This window comes from Botryllus schlosseri, chromosome 16, assembly GCF_051294905.1.
Source record: "Botryllus schlosseri isolate E-star chromosome 16, Bs_hap1, whole genome shotgun sequence".
Classification (NCBI taxonomy): domain Eukaryota; kingdom Metazoa; phylum Chordata; class Ascidiacea; order Stolidobranchia; family Styelidae; genus Botryllus; species Botryllus schlosseri.
The window spans coordinates 11428699-11452585 of NC_137251.1; the positions used below are offsets into that span (position 1 = coordinate 11428699).

At 41.2% G+C, this 23887-nt stretch overlaps 1 protein-coding gene across 1 annotated transcript in view; it reads left to right on the plus strand.

Moving 5' to 3' along the window:
• LOC145459472 (phosphatidylinositol 4-kinase alpha-like) overlaps positions 1-23887 on the plus strand; it is a 41474-nt gene that overhangs the window by 7664 nt on the left and 9923 nt on the right. The window contains exons 9-36 of the mRNA XM_080338116.1: positions 3499-3657; positions 5217-5415; positions 5983-6091; positions 6152-6247; positions 7380-7470; positions 7526-7621; positions 8737-8819; positions 8884-8984; positions 9236-9411; positions 9943-10048; positions 10103-10248; positions 10427-10560; positions 11044-11185; positions 11841-11941; positions 12618-12723; positions 15416-15589; positions 17487-17669; positions 17756-17869; positions 19394-19494; positions 19563-19671; positions 20070-20198; positions 21310-21431; positions 21757-21897; positions 22188-22294; positions 22367-22474; positions 22529-22677; positions 23111-23269; positions 23484-23627. Coding sequence (XP_080194242.1) covers positions 3499-3657; positions 5217-5415; positions 5983-6091; positions 6152-6247; positions 7380-7470; positions 7526-7621; positions 8737-8819; positions 8884-8984; positions 9236-9411; positions 9943-10048; positions 10103-10248; positions 10427-10560; positions 11044-11185; positions 11841-11941; positions 12618-12723; positions 15416-15589; positions 17487-17669; positions 17756-17869; positions 19394-19494; positions 19563-19671; positions 20070-20198; positions 21310-21431; positions 21757-21897; positions 22188-22294; positions 22367-22474; positions 22529-22677; positions 23111-23269; positions 23484-23627 — 3585 coding nt within the window. The remainder of the gene's footprint in view (positions 1-3498; positions 3658-5216; positions 5416-5982; positions 6092-6151; positions 6248-7379; positions 7471-7525; positions 7622-8736; positions 8820-8883; positions 8985-9235; positions 9412-9942; positions 10049-10102; positions 10249-10426; positions 10561-11043; positions 11186-11840; positions 11942-12617; positions 12724-15415; positions 15590-17486; positions 17670-17755; positions 17870-19393; positions 19495-19562; positions 19672-20069; positions 20199-21309; positions 21432-21756; positions 21898-22187; positions 22295-22366; positions 22475-22528; positions 22678-23110; positions 23270-23483; positions 23628-23887) is intronic.

Genomic DNA, 23887 nt, shown 5'->3' on the forward strand with positions numbered 1-23887 from the left:
TGGGACATTGGACATTCCGAAGCAATATCACTTATAAAAAATGATTCGCAGTTGTTGCCATCTCAAAAGAATGAAGACGTCGCATTTTATGAGGACCAACAGCATTCTCGCAGTGCACGACTCGCAGGAAAAGATAAGATCTTTGAAAGAAGCCAGGCACAGATTCCAACTGAGATCAGTGACGAACCACTTTCAGCATCTGCGAGCACAAGTTCTAGTGATGAATTTGTCACATTAATGTCCTCGTCATCTGGGGAGGAAACCAGTACTCCACCCTCTGAATATGATGCTGCAATCAAATATCCATCATTTATTAAACTTCAAGCCCCAAGAAACTTGTTAGATATGACAAACATATTAGTGATGTGCTGAACCGTCTAAAACTGACTGATAACCAAGCAACTATGCTACTTAGTGCTTTCATACAGGCATGCGGAGGGGATATTGACGACTTTGTGCTATCCAGATCAAGTATAAAGAGACATAGAGAGGCTAATCGCCTTGAGGTTTCACATGAAATATTTGAATCATTCCAACAAGACCTACCCAATCATGCTGCTATACACTGGGATGGAAAGTTGACAGAAGACAGATTTGGAACAAGCTATGAAGCATTGGCTGTGATATTGTCTTCTTATCCTCAGCATACAGATGGGATGTTACTTGGAATTCAGAAGATTGATCATGCAACAGGCGAGATTCAAGCAAAAACTGCATTTCAATTGAGATCGGATTGGAATCTGCAGAACTCCATTTCTGCATTGGTATTTGACACAACATCGAGCAATAGTGGGTGGAAAAAGGGGGCTGCAAAGTTATTGGAAGACCTCATAGGTAAAAAAATGTTGTATCATGCTTGTCGCCATCATGTATTGGAGTTGGTAGTAAAGAGTGTTTGGAAATGTATCTTTGGATGTCAAACCACGGGTCCCGAAAATACAGTATTCAACAATTTCAAAAAAAACTGGACAAAAATAGACAGAACTGCTCCAACTCGAATTTTGGAAGTCCCAGAGGATTACAGTGAGAGAGCTGCCAATGTCATAGCTCATTTGACACAAGCCTTCAACAAAAAAGATTTCTTTACTAGGGATGACTATAAACTCTGCGTCATCAACACCTTAGCTATCTTAGGTGCTCAGTTTCGTGCAAATCATCAAAGGCCGGGTCCCACTCATCATGCCAGGTGGATGGGAACTATTCTATATTCTCAGAATATGTTCATGTGGGCTGATCAGATGCAATATTCAGAATGTTTCATTCGTCAACTGAAACGCATGAACTTGTTTCTAAGTTTATTCTATGTTCCCGCTTGGCTGGATTGCAGCATTGGGCGCGACGCTCCAGGGAACGACTTGCGTTTCATTCAAGAGATGCACGGATATACAACTACCGACAAAGAGGTTGCTGAATCTGCTTGCAATAAGTTGATGAAACATCCATGGTACATTGTGGAAGAAACTGTGGTTTATGCCCTATTCTCGGAAAAAGAAAGTTACCATACCAGAAAAAGTATTGCAAGCCGGCTACTGGAAGTTGAAAAACCGCAAACCCATCGACGGGGACCACCTGTTTTCTCGTCGGAGAGGACTATAGACGGGAGCACCACTTTGGCTGATTTAGTGGGCCCTCAGTCATGGCATTTGTTCATCGAATTTAAGTGTTCTGGAGAATGGTTGAATCAGCCTGTGAAACAATGGCCTGAGTATGAATCATACAAGATCATGAGTCGTTTTGTTAGTACTGTTAAAGTTGTGAACGACGCTGCGGAACGAGGAGTCAAACTCAACACCGACTATGCTGCTATCATCACAGATGATGAACTTCAGAAGAAAAGTTTGCTGCAAGTTGTTGCGCAACACCGCCAGAAGTATCAGAGCTTCAAAAAATCTGCACTAAAATTCATTTAAGCCCTGCCTAAAACTTGCTTAAGTGACTGGAGCATGCCGCGATCCATTTTTTTTTTGGTTTTTATGCTTACTAATTCATAACATATTTTCAGTGATAATAACAATTGTCGCAAGCCACGAAAATGTTATGATGTAGGCCTACTGATATTTTTGGCAATAATCTGCTTCATAATTTGATTGTGCAAAATGTTCTCGCAATAAATTCATTGAGTTTCAGAAACATACATCTTCTTCACTTGACTCTATTCTTGTTTCAAGAGCAAGCCTAGTATCATGAACTTGTAGTACTTTCACAATGTTGCTCCATAGATATCCTTGTCATATTCCACTCTATGGCAACAGGAGAGTCCTGCGTTTTCGTCGTCTTCGAGCAGAAAGAGATTACTCAGTATTTTGCAAATGAACCGAATTTGAGGCGGAGACACTGACATTCCTACATTACATTCCTACTTAATAGTTCTTTCACCAACAGTCGCAAAGTAAAAGTCACCTGGAAATGCATGCATTTGTTTCATTCATACAACAGCTGTAGCAGTAGGCCTACAGATTACAACACATATTCCTGAAGGTAGCTCAGGTATATGTAGTTCAGTGCAATTGTCAAAAAATATATATTAACTCGATATTTCCCGCATATATACTGTTATTATCAACTGCAAGCTTCCCTAAAGGTACAATCATCACCGCTGAGAACTGCTTTGCATTATGAGCTAGGTAAACACAGTCAGGGGAATCCCCAATAATTAGGAGAATTGGACCCTGATCTTTGGGGGCTTTGCGGAAAAGGAAGATCACGATGAAGATGACCAAAATTGCTCATAAAAGTGTTTTTATGTACTAAACCATCATTTGGATAACAATGGTCGAAGTTTCCTGATAATTTTTCAAATCTGAACAACCCTAATGCACGTACTTCTCTAAATCCTCAATACATTACGACTCGTTACGGTGGTGGCGTATACTTCGATAGGAAGTTGAATTGATAATAAATTGCGATTATGGCTATTTTTATATTACAATAATACGACCTGCCAAGGTACCGAAATCTACATAAAATACACTTCTTTCCGAGTTTAATGGACAGCCCTTTTAATGGCATACGACCCTGCTGGAATACTTGGTCACTTCAGCACCAACTTCAAGTTAATATATAATCGAAATTATTTTCGTTGCCGTTAGCCGTAGATTGTCGTAGCTGGGGGATAAAAGCCTCCGTTTCCCCTCCCATTTTCGACTTGTAGATTATGACTTCATACGTGCCATTACGTCCCATCATCAGTCGGATGAAAAACTTGACGTGGCCTACGTATAATGTGATAATATAAATATATTTTTGAGTGAATAACATCACAAATATACCCAAATTTTCACTAGTTCTACAATATTCCAAATAGCTTTGTGGCCCACCTCATGGCCCACCCTTTGAGAACCCCTGCTCTAGTGACTTTCCCACCGACACTTTATTGCTTGATATTTTTATCGGTATATAGATAAAGCCTTTATAAGTGTTGACTGTACCAAGAATTAACGTTTTATACAGTGATGAAATTTTCGACGAGTGTGATACCTACATGATTTGACTTTTCAGTGTCGAGCTTGCGCGGCTTGTGTGGATGTCATATTACTTGTATGCAAAAACTACAAGGAATCACAACAAATCTTCAATAAAATGACGGACAGACTGCAGTCGACAGAATCAACGAGGGTGTTTCTGGCTCATATTCCTCTGCTTCTACGATGCTTGGAGGTTAGCAATTAGCATGTTAGCATTTTCCGAACGATTTTTCGATGACAATAACAGCAATCTGTTTTAAAGATTCACTTCTATAAATCCTCGAATCAAATATTTTCTTAGGTTCGTGTCCTAGTTGTGTAGCGAATATTCTGTTTCGAATATCGTTGTCAAATTTTGTAATGCGTTGGAAGTTGGAATCAATTATGAATCTGTAAAATTTTCTGCGTAAATGTGGTATTTAGAGAGAAATTCAATATCTGTAAACATATATACTGTACACGGTGCTTGAAAATCGCATTACAGATTACCGGATTAAGCTTTTTTACTTTTTGTTCTGCACCATAATTACGAATTCGGCCATGGTCTGTTGTAAATGTAGAGCAGGATGAAACTCATACATTCGTGATGAGTCTAGGGCGATTTTTTTTTGACATGTCAAAAAAAGTCAAAATTAGGTCAAAATTGTAGCGTTAGGTCAAAATTTGTCAAAATTGTTTACAAAGTCAAACATTTTTTGACCTCTGCATTTCGTTTGTATCGTAGATTTTGCGCTGTCGGTGAACTTATCATTTGATATTTTACAGCTTGTAGCTTACTTTATAGGCCTACCGTTGTAAACGGACCATCGTCTGCTCATTGTGAATCATATATGGTCAAATGAAACAAATAGTGACATGGTTTTATGGTCAACGTACCGCAATATCCTAGCTGAAGCAAGACTGCTTGGACATTGCATGGTTCTTATATCAAGAAGCGCAAGCTGAAAAATTGTGATATAGGCAACATTGTCAGAATGAAGCAACACGGTTTGTCACCAGCAGTGTTGTCAGCTTGAGTGTTGTCAGCCAACAAATGCTGCTGTTGAACGTTCTTTCTCCGTTCTTGGCAAGCTACGTAGTAAGGACAGACACTTTCTACCCGAGAATGTAGGAAAGGATCTTTCGTTGTACTACAACAAATTTTAATTATTTCCACCAGAATACGTAATGTAACTACTGGAATTCTTCATAGGGCCAGATTTCGTAAAAATACTAGTTTTTCATGTAGAAATCTGTCAGTTTTTGAGCCAAAAACGTATTTCAGGCCAATTTACTTTGTAAGGACAGACAGTTCCAACCAGAAATGAAGATAAGTAGTACAATTTGAACATTATATGCGAAAACACCTAATTTGCATACGTGAGGTCAAAATTTGGTCAAAATTTAGTTTTTTAAGGTCAAAAAATGTCAAAATTTAGATTTTTTAGGTCAAAATCTTCCGTTTTTTAGGTCAAAAAAAAAATTGCCCTAGACTGATGACTTTGTGAGAATGGCCCCTGTCTTTAGCTCAATTGTCAAGTTATTAAATCAGCTGTATTAATTCAATGCTATTTGATCATGTTCCAAGGATTATTTTCATCGCAATTATGAATTCTACCATGACCTGCTGTAAGCAGGCTCAAACTCATACGTTTGTGATGATTTTGCAGGAATCTCCCTTCAATTTTCACCATAATAAATTACCTAGTTGTTTTCATCCGATGCTGTATTTCGGTCATGTTTCCGGGATTTCATCCCTTGATTTTTGTTAAGGGACTCGGCGATCTGGTTGAAATGTCGGAGCAGCACTACAAGCAAGTCATGGAAGTGTTGAAAAAGTTTCTAGCGAACCCGGCTCCCGTTCTGGTCAAACTGAGGAAATTGCAGGAGTCCGTCAATGTCGGCGACACGTCTGTGGCCGGGGTTTCGGGCACGATACCCAGAAAGAAGAAAAAGAGTGCGGTCATGTCGGGTAAGATTACCCTGTTCCGCTGATGATATATCACAAGAATTTTTGACGGGTGCTTTCCAAGTGGTATTTTCCGGCTAACTTGTGTTGTGGATGCAAGTCCGGTTTTTTCCTGGAATCTCAGATTCAAGTTGATATCCAAACTCCAAATACAATTTTCTTGTTTGGAATTTCCAGTTCTTGCCGTATCTCCCCTCTCTGGGTTTGGCTTGAGAAACACAAAATCGATCCTTGTTGGTTGCACTTGCCCACGAAAAACGCATTTTGACCAAGCTCAAAGGGCTGCCGTCGACATAACGTGAATTAACGATGTCCAAATACTGAGTGGCATATGGGAAACTGATAGTGATGACTATTTTTTCCAGTCATCAGCATCTAGGGCTGAAAAAGGATATGAACTTTAGTCATCTAGGTCAGGGTGCTGACCTATTTTTACATAGTCATCAGCTTCCCAAATCCCACACTTTAGCAAGGAAGTTAAAGTGAGTTTGAGAAGGTTGACAACCACTGTGCTAACCTTTGCTTGATAATATAGTGTGTTCCTTGCTAATCATATCAACTTTTCGACAGCCACCAGCCTCACTGCAACTACTCACATATTCACGAGCCTATGGGATGTCGACAAGCTAGGCGACCCGTATTGCTTGCTAAAAGATGCTGCAATGGACAGCATATGCCGGTAATAGCAACAAATTTACAAGTTTTTGTGGCAATCTGTATCAATTGACGTTCATTTCAGCGCTCTGGCTGTTGGTATGAAGACCGACCTGGATTGCATTCCTGCTTTTATTTCCGCCATGTCGAATCAAGTGTTTTCTGTCGATAATCACAGCAAGTTAGTAATGTATTTGATGGTAGCATATGTTGCGAGTATTAGTACGGTACCATTTTTGATCTTTCAGGGGTGTACTTGCTTAAAAACCTGTGCGCGATTCCCGAGCGCTTTGAAAATGCGGTGGCAGTGGTAAAATGTTGCATAATACGCATTGGTTCAATCTTGTTTGCACCGTTAGTTAGATTTTACCTTTACTCGAGCCACACCCCGTTCAAGTGTCAAATTTATATGTCGCTGAGAATTATTTTATCAGCCACATTTATTGTTTTTATACTTGCTTTCCACCATAAGAGCCTTGGAAGCCAGATTGACCATATCACAGCACTCAAAGTACGTAGTATAAGATGCTGCGGACCATCATGAAAGTGACATTTCCGTGGATAAATTATATAGCCGCAGTTTTTTCACATCACATTAGCGTTATGTCATATTTATGGATGGCACCTTGGTTGTGATGACTCGAGTCACCATTTTCTGATGACTCGACTCGACTGGAGTTAATCTGTGTATTGACTTGACTTAGGCTCGAGGCATTGCGCTCGACTCGAGACTCAGACGACCAAGACTGACATTTCATTGTAATTTCGAAGAATAGTAAAGTAACCACACTATTGGGATTCGTTCAATGGTGCTGGTACTTGAAAATGCCACCAGAAACAGCTAAATGTTAGGAAAATTAGTATATTATAAATTCAAATCAATCGATATCACCAAACAGAGTTATATAACTGGAAACTGAGCAGTCAACACAGTGGCTTGGACTCGTACTCGAGTCATAATACCATGACTCGGACTCGACCCTCTGCTCACTGACTTGGACTCGGACTTGACTTGGTGGTGAATTGAAAATGACTCGACTTGACTCGAGTCAAAACTATATAAGTGAGATTGACTTGTGACTCGGAGCCCTCTGACTTGCTTGCAATTCTGGACGGTGCATACAAAATTATTTCTGATGTCTAACAAGTGCACAATTAGACTGTTCATTGTTCAATTCTTCATAATAATAAGTCATAGTGATACTAGAAAATTTGATACTTGGCTCGGTCAAGTAGTAAATGTAGGCCGGACCCGTATGGCAGTGGTTCTGTGTGTAAGAGGGGAATTCCTAATCATTGAGTTTTGTCGCCAGCTCCAGCCATCTCATCGGTCTGCATTGCGTGGAGGTAATGTGCCGTGGTGCGATTGCGTCCGTTTCTTTGGGAAACGACTGTACGCCACAAGTGAGTGTTAGGATTTTATTCCGAGGTCGAGTGACCCTGAAGATTTCATTCTCAGGTTTTGGCGGCTCTGCAAGGGCGACTGCGTTCGCCGCCGTCAGCTCTTGACGACTTCATACTGCAGCAATTCGCGACTATCGCCGTTTTGGGAAAGGTACCTGATTAATGCTTGTGTAGTTTACTGGCTGGTGTCGGTAGACGCCTAAGTCTGTCTTGAAATTTATGCAGGCGGTTGATGGAGAGGGAGGCGAGGTATTATGCATTGCTGCTCCAGTAGAAGTAGAAGTAATGCCGTAAATTTGTGGTCGATTACAAGTTGAAGCATTAATTTCTAAGACTGCTTCAAGTTGAAGGATAAAATTTAAGGTCTGAAAAATAATCGGAAAAGTTTCTTTCATAAAATAGATTTGGTTGTGGTGTTGCGTATATTTAGTAGGAAACTAGAGCGAGGCTGCTTTTAAAATTTCAAGATGCATGATCACGGCAACGTAAAATGACTGAGCAATTTTTGAAAATATACCTTGTTAACTTAGGGATACCGTAATGATCCTTTTTTTACAAGAAAACCGTTATCCCACTCCGCAGACGCCCAAATGTACTCTTTTCTCAACAATCCTCCTCTTTTATTGGCGTGAGAGCAGGCGATGACAGAGATAGACTAAAAATGGTAATATCGGCAGAAAAGACACATGAAAAATGACCTTTTTTTAATCAACCACGAACGATCACCATTTCCCTTAAAAATTGTCTGTTGATACTTAATATCAAAGGTAAAAAGTGTCCCCTTTCTCGGTCTTAAATTATGGTAACCCTATTATTGTTACTATGAGACGGAGATACAGTTTCACTCACAGAAGTAATGCACACCAATCCAGCACACTTCTTTCTGCTTTACAAACACTCAAGTGTTAAAAGTAGTAATTTGTGGCAAAAACTGATTGGAATTAGTAATCTGAAAACGTCCAGTTCAGTAGTTAGTGATACCAATAAAAAGTAGATGCACTTTTTTACCTCTGGATTTACGTCGCATATCATTTCTCTGCCCAATTTTGTTGACATGGCTTCTAGAATATTAAGTACAGCAGTAAGTGAAGGTTGTTTATCCACGTTAATGGAAGATTCCATTAATCATTTCCTGCGTCATGGGCCTTTTGCGGAACACTTTGTAATGCCTCTCTTTTTCAGTTTTATATCGACTCATGCAATTTGAATGCCATATACTATGAACCAGGTAGGTCGCTTATTATAATACTGTTGTTGTATTTCCAGCCAAAATATTATGATGAGATCCTCGGTATGCTTTTACAACTATGCGTTGCGTCGGAAGGTCAAAACAGCCCCGGTTCTGTCAGGTACTCCTATCACAATTGCAAATTGCTTGTACAGTGTGGTTATCTGAGAACTATTTATTGACAGAAACATATCTACTTCCGTCACAAACGCTCTGGCTAACATCGCCATGCATATCAATATCAATCGGAAAGAACCTGATAAAATCCAAAATGGAACGAAAGATGGTATAGTTTCTTTGTTGACTCTTCAAAATGTTACATATATGCTGCAATATTGATGAATTTCTCGACTTAAGCATATGCTCATGTCTTGGTTCAAATTGAATGAGCACTGTAATTTTATCAGAAATGTACAATTTATTCCATGGGTAGAATCCGTCTTCATTGTGGATTACCATCGTTTTGTACTAGTATAGCTTCAAACGACACATATTTGTATTTCTTGTATACCACTAATGCTAAAATTGAAATTTCAGGCTCTGGAAACACACTGGAGGAACTCTTGGTGCATCTTTTGCAATTATTTGTGAAGACCGGCAAAAACGAAGGGGAGGTTCAAATAAAAGGGGGCAACTCTGTCTCGTATTCGCAGTCGAATTGGAGAATCGACAACGCAGATAGTCTTGGCTTGCTGCTACCAGTGATTGCTATGGTGAGTTGGATGCTGGTAGAATATGGACAGAATCTCCACCTTGAGGTTTTGTGATTAAGCGCAAACGCCATTGTATTGGTTACTTATTTTTCATGTAAAAACACACAGGACGCAGCCTTTTATCATTTTCCCAGGACTATCTGTTGGTGATAGTATCTTTGTTGAATTTCTTTTCAAGAAGCTACTTGTGATATATGGTACTTGGAAGCAGATACAATTATATCTGTTACAGTGCTTGAGTCAATACCGTTAAGTATAAAGTTGACAGATAGACTTGATTACAATTTTCCTTTGCATTCGCGCCACGTTATCACTTCAGTTACTTTTGTGGCGGTTATGTCATGATTTCAATTCTTCTACTCTCTACCTACGCAAGGCGTATATGTTTTCCTCATCCAACCAACACTTGTAAGTGGTCATGTTGTTTTTTATTAGGTTTACATAATGATGTCCCTATTGAACCCAGCATATACAATTGTCCGGTTGAATAATTTGCCTAGATATTGAATATTGATCTTCTTAAATTTGTAGCTTGTGAGCCGTTCTCCGCCAATCAAGTCCCCGAAAGTCCGCCTGTCGAAATTGTTTCGTGACTTTTGGCTTTACTGCGTGTTCTTTGAGTTTACGGACCAGTTGGGTAAGTCAGCTCATTCGTGAAGGTTTGTGATATTCACTACTGTCGCTCGTGTAGTGGTCAGCAAGTACTGGACGCAGGACTGGTTTGATGCAGTGTGTCTGATATCGACAAAGTCGCCGTTGTTGACGTTTCCCGGCACTGACCCGCTGAGGACGGAGCTCAAGTATCACTCTGCCTTGAAAAGTTTTGCTGTTGCTCAGGTAATTACTGTGGATGTGATTCTAATTTTGTTAAGTTTTCTTTCGTCCATATCTTGGATTTAAAACAATGTGACAAACATAACCATGGCCATCAAAATTTGAAAAATGAACATACGCTGCTTCGATTCCACAGCGACGATATTTTTAACGAATCAATACCCGTTTTCTTCTCTCTCAGAATGAATTGGTCGAAGTGAGAAGCCAAATATTGCGCCTGTTGGGAAATCCTGCCGATGTCACCGCCGTAGTGAATCAAATGGATTACGGATACTGCGCCTATGTTCTGTCGGTGTTCAAACTTGAGAGACTGAGGTAGGCTGAGATTTCGGTCCCCATTTTTTCTCTTGTGGTGCAATCCTTTCTGATTTTATTTGACAAATACCTACAATATCAATGTTGTTTCAGAAGTGACACTCAGCGTGCAACGCAATGCCACTAGATTTGATGTAAATCGCATAATTGTGGATTTTCAAACAGAATGAAGAGCGCTTTACTATGAAATTTGAAATGATACCTCAGTCTGTGCGCAGCATCTATGTTTTTTCTTATACCTAATGCTTGCAGGTTGCAACTGATTTCAAAAATGCAAATCAAATTTTGATTTAATAATGCTGTCACCATTTCCATCATGCGAATATTGCTAATTAACAAGTTATCATGAGTGTAGAATCCGTTATGTATGTACTGTTCTGCTACAACGGTCATCTTGAAAAAAATCATTTTGACACTGCTGCCTTCTTGTGCAGGAATATTGACTCCAACTCTGACTGCCCTGTTTTATTTTGGTTTCCATAGGGTGTCAAATGATCGGGCCTATAAAATCGACGGGCTCTTTTGCTATTTGGAAGATCCCGTCGTACAGAAGGATAAGTCTGAAATGCACAAATGCATTCAAGTGGTTTCGGACCACATCTTCACCGTTTACCTGGACTTGTTGGTAAGCTGCACATGAACATACTCTTTTTCTGAACGAAAGCGTTCGACTGCTAACTGGTACCATTGAAATAATTTGCTCTGCCACATCGCAAAGTCACGCATTAGATACATTTGTTCCGATTCTCGTCTCAAATCATGAGACGCGTGGCCAGAGCCCAACCGATATATGTCTTTGTAGAAATATCGCCATCAACTGATTAATATTTATTTGCCTGTCCAATGACATCATCACCTCTACCATTGTTTCAAGTGAGAGGGTCATCAGTACTGATACATTGATTTTGGTCCATAGGAGTTCCGCTTCACGATACAAATGTTAAAAAGTAGTGTTCCATGAACTATAGAATATGCCTATTGGACAGGACATACTAGTTTCTTACAGAGCTGGAGTGTTGTTGTAAATATATGAAATGGATATTGGATACAGTTTTCAAATTATTGTCAGTAATTACAATTACAAGTATCAGTTGAAGTATGTCACATTTCTGTATCGGCAAAAATATCCAATGTAATTTCTTATCTTGGCCATATCAGTATTGGCTTAAATTTTGAATCGGCCATTCGATCTATCTGCTATATCAATGACATTTCCACCCATATTCATTTTTTCGTGTGAGCAAATCTGCATTTAACAAGCCTCTATGTTATGGCACAAGGTCAATCGCCGTGGACAAGAAGAAATTCTGATCGACAACGTGCAATTTCTACTGACGAAATTCAACAGCCCGTTGAATAGAATCAGAAAGGCCGCTGACAAGTGCGTCGATGCTGTTTTTGCGTGTTTGTCTGAGTCGATGTGAATTGGTAGAGGTTAGAGGTCATAATGATGGTATTATTAAAAATCAATACGTACTGATACTTCATAGTTAATATTTTGAAATCCAAATGCTGAAGTGTATGTCTCACCAAATTTCATGGTCTATCAAATTTGCCTTTGTAAGCCGACTGAACATCGGAAATCATTGGAAATTCCGCATACAAATTCAGTTCATTCAAAATCGTAGCTACCTTTAACCTTCGAATCCATCATTTTGAAATTCAAAGTAAACTCTCATCTCCGTCCCATATACAGCACGCTCCTCGTTATTGTGCTGGCACTTGTGTATTAGCCGCTTATTGAAGTTCTTAAAATACTAATCATCAAGACCGAGAACTTGATAGAACATCGAGTTTTAGGGATCTTCCCGTCGATTTGCTCAGATCATGGCACAGGCACCTTCGATTTTTATTTTCCTGTCAGCAGCCTGTGATGGATTGACCTTCTAAAGGTCAATCAGTGCATGATATGAACTATTGACAGTTCCGGCGAAGAATCATTGCCAAAACAAAGCGCATTTTCAGATTTCCCAATCAATACCGACACCTGTAGTGCCAAAGATTTAAATAGCCCCGTAACAGTCTGTGATTGATTGAAAGTCAAAACTTTATTGCAGGTACTTGTCACAACTCGTCAACCGATACCCGCATGTGCTGTGGAACAAGAAAGTGCTGTTTTACATGCTCGATCTACTGCATCTGCTATCGCAAACCTCTGGAACGGTAAGTGTTCCGACTTGTTCGGTCCGATGCATAGTATTTGCCATTTTAAGGGCAGTAATATGGGAAGCTAACACATGCAAGTTAATCTCGATGGAACCATTTAATACCAACCCATTTTATGTAGAAGCAGGCAATCACTTCGACCACCACCGCACATGAAAGTTTCTTGTGAATTGGAGAGCGCATTTGTAAAATGTGAAATTTCCAATAGCCCATTGACCATATTTTCAGTTATACTATTTCCCCATATCAAACTCTGTGTTAGGCGCGCAGTGACAAACTACAGTTCAGCATGCGACCCATTGAAAATGGCAGTCGACGATACGACACAATGAATAGTGACAGATGAGCATGCGCCACAATGAAAAATGGTACCGTCATTAAAAATGTATAGTATGCACCCATGTATAATAAACACCCTTAAAATCGCATGTCAAAACTGGGAAAAGCCTGTGCCCATGTCTAATACGCAGCCCCTGTACGAGCAGGTGATCGAGCAAGCGTCTGATACGAGAGCATTGTGTTCGTATGGAGCGTGTTTGAAGGAGCAGAGAAGAAAGGTTTATTAACCAGATTTCCACCATAGCGTGGGGTTTCAACCAGGCAAACGATACTTTCACACCCTTTGAATGGGTGTAAACGAGTCAATAACACCTATCAGGGTTGGAAAATAGGTGCTTTAATGAGATTTCCTCCCAAGTCGTGTCACGATGGCTGGATGTGATGCACGATAGACAACAAACAAAAAAGGTGTAATTGCAAGTTTTATTTTGAGGGAAATTTTTCAAAACTCTTGTACCCGTCTATAATACGCACGTAACGCACCCCCAATTTTAGGACAGGAAAATTGATAAAAATGTGCGTATTATACTTCGAAAATTTTGGTAGTTGGGAATGCGGCACAATGAAGAACGCTAGTTGAGAATGTCGTATAAGGACAGTTCAGCATGCAACACAAGGAATAGCGTTAGTTGAGAATGCCGCACAATGACAGTTCAGCATGCAACACAAGGAATAGCGTTAGTTGAGAATGCCGCACAATGACAGTTCAGCATGCAACACAAGGAATAGCGTTAGTTGAGAATGCCGCACAATGACAGCTCAGCATGCAACACAAGGTTAGTTAAGAATGCCGCACAATGACAGCTCAGCATGCAACACAAGGTTAGTTGAGAATGCCGCACAATGACAGCTCAGCATGCAACACATGGAATAGCAATGCCGCACAATGACAGCTCAGCATGCAACACAAGGTTAGTTGAGAATGCCTCACAATGACAGTTCAGTATGCAACACAAGGAATAGCGTTAGTTGAGAATGCCGCACAATGACAGCTCAGCATGCAACACAAGGAATAGTGTTAGTTGAGAATGCCGCACAATGACAGCTCAGCATGCAACACAAGGAATAGTGTTAGTTGAGAATGCCGCACAATGACAGCTCAGCATGCAACACAAGGAATAGTGTTAGTTGAGAATGCCGCACAATGACAGCTCAGCATGCAACACAAGGTTAGTTAAGAATGCCGCACAATGACAGCTCAGCATGCAACACAAGGTTAGTTGAGAATGCCGCACAATGACAGCTCAGCATGCAACACATGGAATAGCACAATGACAGCTCAGCATGCAACACAAGGAATAGCGTTAGTTGAGAATGCCGCACAATGACAGCTCAGCATGCAACACAAGGTTAGTTAAGAATGCCGCACAATGACAGCTCAGCATGCAACACAAGGTTAGTTGAGAATGCCGCACAATGACAGCTCAGCATGCAACACATGGAATAGCACAATGACAGCTCAGCATGCAACACAAGGTTAGTTGAGAATGCCTCACAATGACAGTTCAGCATGCAACACAAGGAATAGCGTTAGTTGAGAATGCCGCACAATGACAGCTCAGCATGCAACACAAGGAATAAAGTTAGTTGAGAATGCCGCACAATGACAGCTCAGCATGCAACACAAGGAATAGCGTTAATTGAGAATGCCGCACAAGGACAGCTCAGCATGCAATACAAGGAATAGCATTAGTTAAGAATGCTGCACAAGGACAGCTCAGCATGCAACACTAGGAATACCGTTAGTTGAGAATGCCGCACAATGACAGTTCAGCATGCAACACAGGGAATAGCGTTAGTTGAGAATGCGATGCAATGAGCAATGACAGTTCAGCATGGAACACAAGGAATAGCGTTAGTTAAGAATGCCGCACGATTACAGTTCAGCATGCAACACAAAGAAAAACGTCAGTTGAGAATGCAAAGCAATGAGAAATGACAGGTCAGCATGGAACACAATGATAAACAATAGTTGAAAATGTGCAACAATGAAAAACGACAGCTCAACATGCAACACAATGAAATACGTTAGTTGAGAATACAGCACAATGAAAAAGTACAGTTAAACATACGACACAATGAAAAACGACAGTGGAGCATGAGACACAATCTAAAGTAATTTTTTAGCATACAGTACAATAAAAACGACAATTGACCATGCCCCGCTGGAGCATTTTAATTTATAACCTCAAACCCCAACTAACCCTAACTCTAACCCACATGCCGAAGTGGCACATGCTCATACGTTGATTCACCCCTGTACAAGCCTGTCCTTCGTATCGCCAGTGGCATATGTGGAGTCTGCCTTCTCAATTTTAAACGAACCAATTTGTTTCGTTTCGCTTCGAAGGATTCTTTCAGCGAGGTCCCCCCTCTCTGCGTTCCCGGGACCCGCTTTCGATTCGTGCTCCAAGACTCGATGAAGCAAAGGCAAAAAATCATCCACGACTTCAAGGGCCACTGCGGCGGCATACTGAAAGAGGCCGTAAAGTGGGCGCCTGCTGCCACCACCAGTCATTTGCAAGTATGTTATGGTAGCGTTCAGGGGCGTAGCCAGCCGAGATAAAAAGGGGGTAGAACTGAATAAAGGGAGCAGAATGAGCCTCTATGCGTCATACCTTTAGCGATAGCGACTTCTGTATTCCGTACGCTTTTGAAAGCGTAACTAATTGGCGGATCTAATCACTGAAAGCGAGTTAGCAATCAACAGCTTGCACGGGGATCATGTTACGATGCGCACGCGCTCATCCCGTGACAGTGCAGGAGATCTTATTTGCATTCGAATAAGTAATCGACCTTGAAACAATACAAGAACAACATTTCACGACGAACAGTCTATACAGCGCAGAATCTGTTATATCTTCATGAATTTTGACATGATTCAATTCGCGTGTAAGAGTAACGTCTTCTCGGCGTTTCAATTCCATTCATTTCGAACATGGCGCATATACTAATTGTACCGGCGTGTGAATAATGACTTATTCGCAAAGCGAGGGAATCGCAAACAAGTTACGGCGCGGCTATTGAAGGCTTAATGCTTCCCGGTGGGATACCGATTACGAAAGGCATAATCTAGTATGACGTATACATGGTCATTGAGGTCAAGACAATGCACAACAATGGCGTCAAAAATAAAATGCGAATCGAATGTATTGTGTCTTCACGCTGTTTTGGGGAACAGGCTTGAGTTCGGCAAAGCACGAATCAGATGCGATTGCTTTAAAACATGATTTCATTCACTTATAAGTTGTTATTTTCATGTTATTAATGTTCGTTATCGTTTACAATGAACTGTTGATGAGAAAACAACGCGTGAACGACGAGACGCGACAAATGTTATTATTGCTCGACGACTGCATTCAGAATAACGGGATTAAGCTGGTCACTTACCCTCGCCGAGAGAAAAATGTAACAATGCCCCTTTCACGCTTGTAAAGACGCGCTTCCGTAGACGAGAGATCGACGAGATTAAGGCATGTAATCAGCGTCGGCGATCGGCGTCGCGCGCAGCAAATTGAAATTACGCGATATCGTGAAGAAATGTTATTATAGCAATAGCGTTGACTTGGGATTTTCGGGATAGAATCGTGCCTGGAAGGGGGTAGAACGTTCTTCAATTCTACCCCCCTGTCTACGCCCCTGGTAGCGTTGTACCTGTGCTTATCGTTTACTTGGGCTTACAGGTAGAAGCTGCGATTTCCAAGATAAGTCAAAACTATCTAAAACTGCCTTAAGTACTAAGTGAATAATTGAAAAAGTAGATTTGGTCGAGGATTCGCACACTTTTAGTAATAAACTTGAGGTGGCTATACTACTAATACTACTTATCTATAAAATCCATTTAAAAATGATACATTGAAAGCTCTCTTATTCGAAAGTTCATGCTGGTGACGTCATATTTTGTGATACCATGTTCTTTTCCATTCTCTACTAGTTGCTGACGATTACCCCTGACGAGTGTCAGCCGAAAATATTCGGGCTCATGTCATATCGAAATATACTATTTAACTGTATATTGAAGTTCCGTACCTCCAAGAAGCTCTTCAAAATCCAGAGCGTAAAAAGAAATTGAAAGATGCATAATCGTGGCAAACGCAAAATGACTAATGGCAAAGTACGGTAAACTTTTCGAAAATATATTCAGTTACCATGATACAGGGACTGTTTCGATCGGTTGTCATGGCAACTTCACTCATAAAATGGACGAAGGCGTATCCAAAATTGTCTTTATAGTTTACAAAATCCAAATTCTTCAAAAGTAAGTTGTTTTTCTACAAAAACCGTTAAGAAGTTAAAGTAGTCTAAAGACATTGAGTAAGTAGTGCAAGTTGGCGAAGGCAAGTTGAGTAAAAACTAGCCGTATACTATGTTTCCTTTGAGAATTGGTGACATCCCGCTAATCGTGGTTTTGTTCTCTTTAGGATTATTTGATCGATCACGACCACGGTGCGATTGCGTTACTTTGCGCCACCGATAACGCAGCCAGCCCTTCGAAACACGCCGGGCTTTCGTTGGCCATCAAAATTCTTTCGGACACGGCAGCCATCAACAAAAAGACATTTTTCGCGGCGTCGATGGTGAAAAGGAGCAAATTTTACGGCCAGGTTTGCCATACAAGTTTTGAAGCCGAATGCGTTCGTTGCGTTTGATACTTCTGTGGGCTGCTTGTAAACAATCGATTTTGGGTTAGATCACCGGCAAGCTATCGGAAAGTGACGACGTGTCTGGTAGATCGAAACTGAGCGACGTGATCCACGAGAAATATAAAGCTGCCGTGAAAAACAAGGATGACGGGGAACTGAAGGTCTGCTGATTATTGCACTAGCGACGGTGTTATTTGGCCACCATTGCTCAATTCAATTTCAAATTTTGATGATTGCATTCACAAATTCGGTCATGTTATTGTGCACAGCCCACAGGCATGGGACTTAGTGATCTTGTAGTACAGGGGTCGCCAACTCAAAACGGGTCGCGGGCCACTTTTCAAAATTTGCCGAGGCCGCGGGCCGCGTGACTTCTATATCGATATAAAAACAGGCAACGGTGGTTAACGACCACGTTTTGATAACTCTATGTCAGTACAACGCTAACATGGGCGACGAGCACATCGTGATTAGTCAATTTATGAAAGACCACAAGCATACGTATTATAGTCGTGCAATGCGCGAAAAATTTCTCATGTTCTTGAGTGTATTTCATCATTATTATTAGTAAATATTCACGTAATGCATCAAATATTTGTCCTTCATCGGTAGAGTTGATGCATAGGGGGTGTCTAAGAAAATTTAGCAAAGTTATTAATGCCGTTGCTGCATCTTTGGGTGGCCAAATTGTTTATAGTCCCTTACAGAATTTCAAGAATAATGCAAGCCCCTCATTAATTAGAGAGTCAATTCGTAAATTCAATTTGAATATTGATGGCTGCCAACACATCCTATTCAAAATAAGTGTCTACGGCCGCATAATTTCCCTTCTACTGCCTCAGATTCACCTTCGATGGACTAAAGAATCGATACTGTGATTAGATAGACACTTTACTTGCTGGCAAACTATCTCCTCGTAAAGCTTGGTGTTTTGGGGAGCCCGAAGTCGTTTCCTAAGCGTCTCGGTCTGGGCAGTGGTGGGCCATTGCACGTCAAGGCAATATGCTCATTGCTCATTCATATCAGGAAATTCTTCCTCCATGGAATGCTATTACAATCGCCGAAGCCGTAACAGCTAGTAGGCAATGGTAAGATGGGGCATAGGAGAATAGCTCACATTCAATGCCAACAACAATATGTCCAAACTGAAATCATCAGCATTTCAAAATGCTTTACTAAGCGGTCTTCCGAAATTTCAAATCAGGTCACGGGCCGCAAAATATGACCTCGCGGGCCGCGTGTTGGTGACCCCTGTTGTAGTAGGTGTACAAAGTATTTGGTGGGATTGCTATTCTAATCCGGGGTTGATCTGTACCTATTTATATTGAGTACAAGATATCTCTTGGTGGGATATTCCAAATCTGAGTATCCGTCTTCTATAGACGGCGCTATCGGAAAGGTGTGAAATATCTTGTGACTGAAAAATCTACTCTAAGTTTATTTTTATTGAGACCGTACTGCATACGATCATACTGGTTATTCAAAGATCGATACACCTGAGATGATACTGTAGGTTCTGAGCTAAATTGGACGCTGGAATCACTTCACCTGCCCAGTCTTGCCGTGTATCTTGAAGAGTAAATCTATGGTGACCTGGAATTGCTATCAACATTCGTCGAGAATTATTAGTTTCATTTCGATTTGTAAACGTTCCATTTCTATTTGTTAACGGATTTATCGCTTAGGTGACCATGTATCAAGCGACAGCCTGGCTCGTGTGTGGCAAGGCAGAGAATGTCAAAGACCGAAAAATGTTGCGCATTATATGCCGAGCCACCGTCGACAGGTAATGTTGACTTTGTCGTATTTGTGTCGACACGCAGGCTGCGCAATAAGCTTCGTATTTCGTATCAGGTTCATCTCTTCGATAACGGAAACTGCAATCGATTGCTGGCAATGGCTACTGTCGTCCAGACCAGATCTGGAGATGGACTTAATGGGAGAAATGTCGACTGCATGGGAGGTTTGTTGACACCGACCATTTTGGGGTTATCAAATCTGTAAAAATTGTGTTGTCATTTCAACTTGTTCTGTAATAGAGCCCGTGTTGACTGCATTGCTGGAAAATGGTGAATGCAATCAATCTGACAAGTGGCTTTTGACATGATGTTGGTGTCACCGTCGCCATGGTCTACTTTCGGCTTGTCATATATCACAATGCTGCAAGTGCTGTACCAAACTGTTTAAAAGTAGTCTACAGTAATAAGACTACAAATATATGAAGGCAAAGAAGACTTTAAAAAAAAATTTGACGCAAATTGACAATGCAATTTAGTGATGTTTGACAGTGTAATATAATTGAACTTAGACAGTATTGTGTCTGTATACTCGGTTAGGATGTGATGTAGATGTCTATTGCAGGCCACCAAAGAGAAAAGGCTGGGAATGTTCACAGAAGATGAAAGCGAAGGCGACCCTCTCGCCGTGTCGGAAACGAATAAACCGTCACCACGTCCACCGTACACGATGCCGCATCTACTCTGGATTGAGGCACGTAAACTTTGCTGCGCACATTCACGATCCCGATCTTTGCGCTAGTCGCATTTTCATCCGCAATTTTTCAACTCTGCTCGAGTGATGTAGAATGGCTCGCATTCATAATATTGTAATTTTCTTCAGTAATGACAGTTGCTGGCCCTTGTTTCCAAGTATCGGTACTGATAAAAGAAATACCAATAATGTGGTGACTTTACTATTCTCCGAAGTTATCATGCAGGGTTGTAATCAAGTCACAAGGCTCTGAGTCTCAAGTCAATCTCACTTTTATAGTTTGGACTCGAGTCAAGTCGAGTCATTTTCAATGCGCCATCGCGACAAGTCCTGAGTCCAAGTCAGCGAGCAGAGGATCGAGTTCGAGTCATGGTATTATGACTCGAGTCCGAGTCCTAGTCATCGTGTTGACTGCTCTGTTTCCAGCTAAAGTCTTGTTAAACCCACTTTTTATATCTCTGTTTGGTGATATCAAATGGTTCGCATTTATAATATGCTAATTTCCTCACTTTTAGCAGTTTTTGGCTGCATTTTTAAGTACCAGTACCAATAGACGAAATCCCAATAGTGTGGTTACTTTACTATTATTCGAAGTTACAATGTAATGTCGGTCTTAGCCGTCCGAGTCTCAAGTCATATGACTTAGTTCGAGTCATGCGCAATGACTCGAATCCAAGTCGAATCAATACACAGATTGACTCGGATCAAGTCGAAAATGACTCGAGTATTATGACTTGGTTCGAGTTATGCACAATGACTCGAGCACAAGTTGAGATGATACACTAATTGACTCGAGTCGAGTCATGTGTCGAGTCATTACAGCCCTGCTCTAGACTGACTTCACACCGTCGTCTTCCGTTCAGGCCTCTCCTTGTGTTGGCTGTCACACTCCAATCGAACCAGCACTAGTTTTTATTGCATGTTTATTCCGTATTGTACAGATTGAAATAACCTGTGACTTATTCTCTGTCACTGCACAAAATTCTTTGCGATTTTCTTCATTTGATCGATGGTGAATGTATTCCTTGGCCCTGGTGCTCGATCGAAAAGTTGACAGTACAAATGACAGGTTTCCGCCGCCGTTTACTGACTTTCAGGTATTTGGTTTTAGTTCTTGCAGCAAAGATTCGAGATGGTAAAATACAGCAGCGCCTTGCAATCGCGAATGATGGTTATGCTTATCAGCGGCAGCCTGCCCAGATTTATTCCGGGAAGGTCGAATCCCATGTCGAGGTGAGTGTGTTGACGGGAACTTCTCGTAAGTTTGAGCTGACCCTTGGTTTGATATTCTAGCTAATACTTTATTGTTCGCATTTGTCTATATTTTGCCAGTGTAGGCCCATTAAAATGTCGCAAGCCTGACACGTCTGTCTTAAATAGCATTATTGATAAATGTCAACGTTCTGGTTTAATTTTGAAGGGAAGACTGCACTCTTTATTGATGATTATGAGATGTATATGACGAAATGCGCACACGTCTGGCGCCTGGGGTCTCTGTGTTAAAATCATATTTTAGTTAAACACCCTTGCGTGTTGACATGGCCCGCGTATTTTTCAGGCACATATCTGCTATCGGCGCTCGCTGCAAGTTGCTGCATCTCGGTTTTTCGATGTTGCAAAGTAGCGACTTCATTGTGAGCAATTTTGAACGGACGATACTAAGGGAAAGAGTATATGCGGCCACATTCGATTATTTTTGGTGAGTGCCCAATTGCCCATGCCCATCGTGAAACGAGCTGTTTGTTTTTCTGTTTTCTTTTCTGTTTTCAACTGTAATTCAAGCCTCAATTTGGCTAATTAACTCTCAACCTAACCTCTAAAGCCAACCAGGTAATTCAACATTGCTGGTCGTAACTCTAGGTCTGAGCCGAGCGTGGGCAAAATTACGAAGTGTAGTTTCTCATGTCCAAATCCTTACTTTGAAAAATGAAGAGACGTACTGATTTTGGTCGGATCACTGTCGTGAGCTAAATTCCTCTCATATTACAGCTGCAGGAGACAGTTCCCGTCTCAAGACTCGACTCAGCTGCGACACGACATCAGCAGCGCGATGAAGATCTGGTACGACGTACATTCCGACAAAAAGTATCTGGGAGGTAACGTTACTGCTTTGGTCATGTTTCACAAAAAAACAAACAAGTGTGAACCTTTATTCTATTTATGTCCAGACACCATTTCGAACGAAGCCCGGGCCGGTGCCGTGAGCTTGAGCAGCACGGCTGGCATTGCAGCCCTGCCCTCCACCGCCTCGATATCGGGGAAAATGTACAGCGCCGGTACGATTTGCGTTGCAAATTCGTCGAGATGTTCTGAAAGCTGTTTTCTTGTAGGTCCAGATGGAATGTCGGAAGCGCTCTCTACGGGTAGCTTGACGGTGTCCCAGAGTTACGCGAATTTGGACAGCTCCATGTCCGGATACGGCACGTTGTCGCGTAAATCGGCAGTGAGCAGCGGTAAAGGTTATAAGAAGTCGAAAAAGGTCAGTCGGAATTCATTTTGCGCAGTGTATCGACGGTTATCAGTGAATTTGGCATTAGAAATGTAGTAACTATTGTTTTTATGTAAGCGATGCATCAATATTGCATTAATAAATTCGAATATGAATGTCCCACTGAATATGAGCGCGAATTGTGATATAAGGCACTGGGTGAGTATGGCATTATAATTGTATTAGCTATTATTATTAGGAAAGCGATACACCTTGATATTGTATCAATAAATTTAAATATGGCTGTTTCACTGTTTGTGAGAGTGACTTGTGATATACAGCGCTTGATGAATTTGGCACTTGGTATATATGTATCGGTGTATTCGGGCTAGGGGTAGGTTCGATTACGATTAGCGGCTGCCAAGTGTCTACTTCACTCGCAACTATCTCGTCAGGAGTAAAAGTTGATATTGTTTTGCCGCAGAATTTGAAGCAGAAATCCAAAGAATACTTGAAAAGACGGGCGCTGCTGATGTATTTGATAACGGCCGAGTTGGAGCACTTGATCGCGTGGTATAATCCGACGTCGAATCCCGATAGTATCGTCGAATGGGAGTCGACCGTGGCTGCTTGGAGAACACAAGTTTGTTATGTTATTGATTTTGGGCTGGCCCGTTCGTACGGAATACTTGAATTCGTAGATATCTATTTACGACGCTACTCTACTTGAGTACAAACGATGGCTGCTCATACAGTGGACATTGGACAATCCAGCAATGGAACCGTTGTAGCATCACTATGTATTCCAGTTATGATTCTATGTGCGACTGGTGTCTAATATGGCTTTCTTTTCGCAGGAAATCAATGACCGTCAAATGAAGGATCTGGTGCGCAACGCCTGGTCGATATCGCCGATATTGGCCGTGTATTTGCCGAGTCGGTTGAGGAATTCCGAAGTCATTGTGAAAGAAGTCACCCATCTAGTTATGAGGAATCCGCAAGTAAGCCGTAACCACGTCTATTACGCTACGATTACTCCGTTCTGATTTGAATTTATGTTCACTCTCATAGTAATAATGCCACACTTATTACTGTAACCAAACACTTTCCTGTTAATATGTGTGTCTGGCAGTTGGACAACCAGAAAATTACCGGCTTTTCGATTTTGCTGTAATTAGTCTGATTAGTAGAATAGAATAATCTAGTTGTCCAAGTCTGCATCGGAACGGCTTTAGTTCCAGCCCTCGGTACAGGACTCATT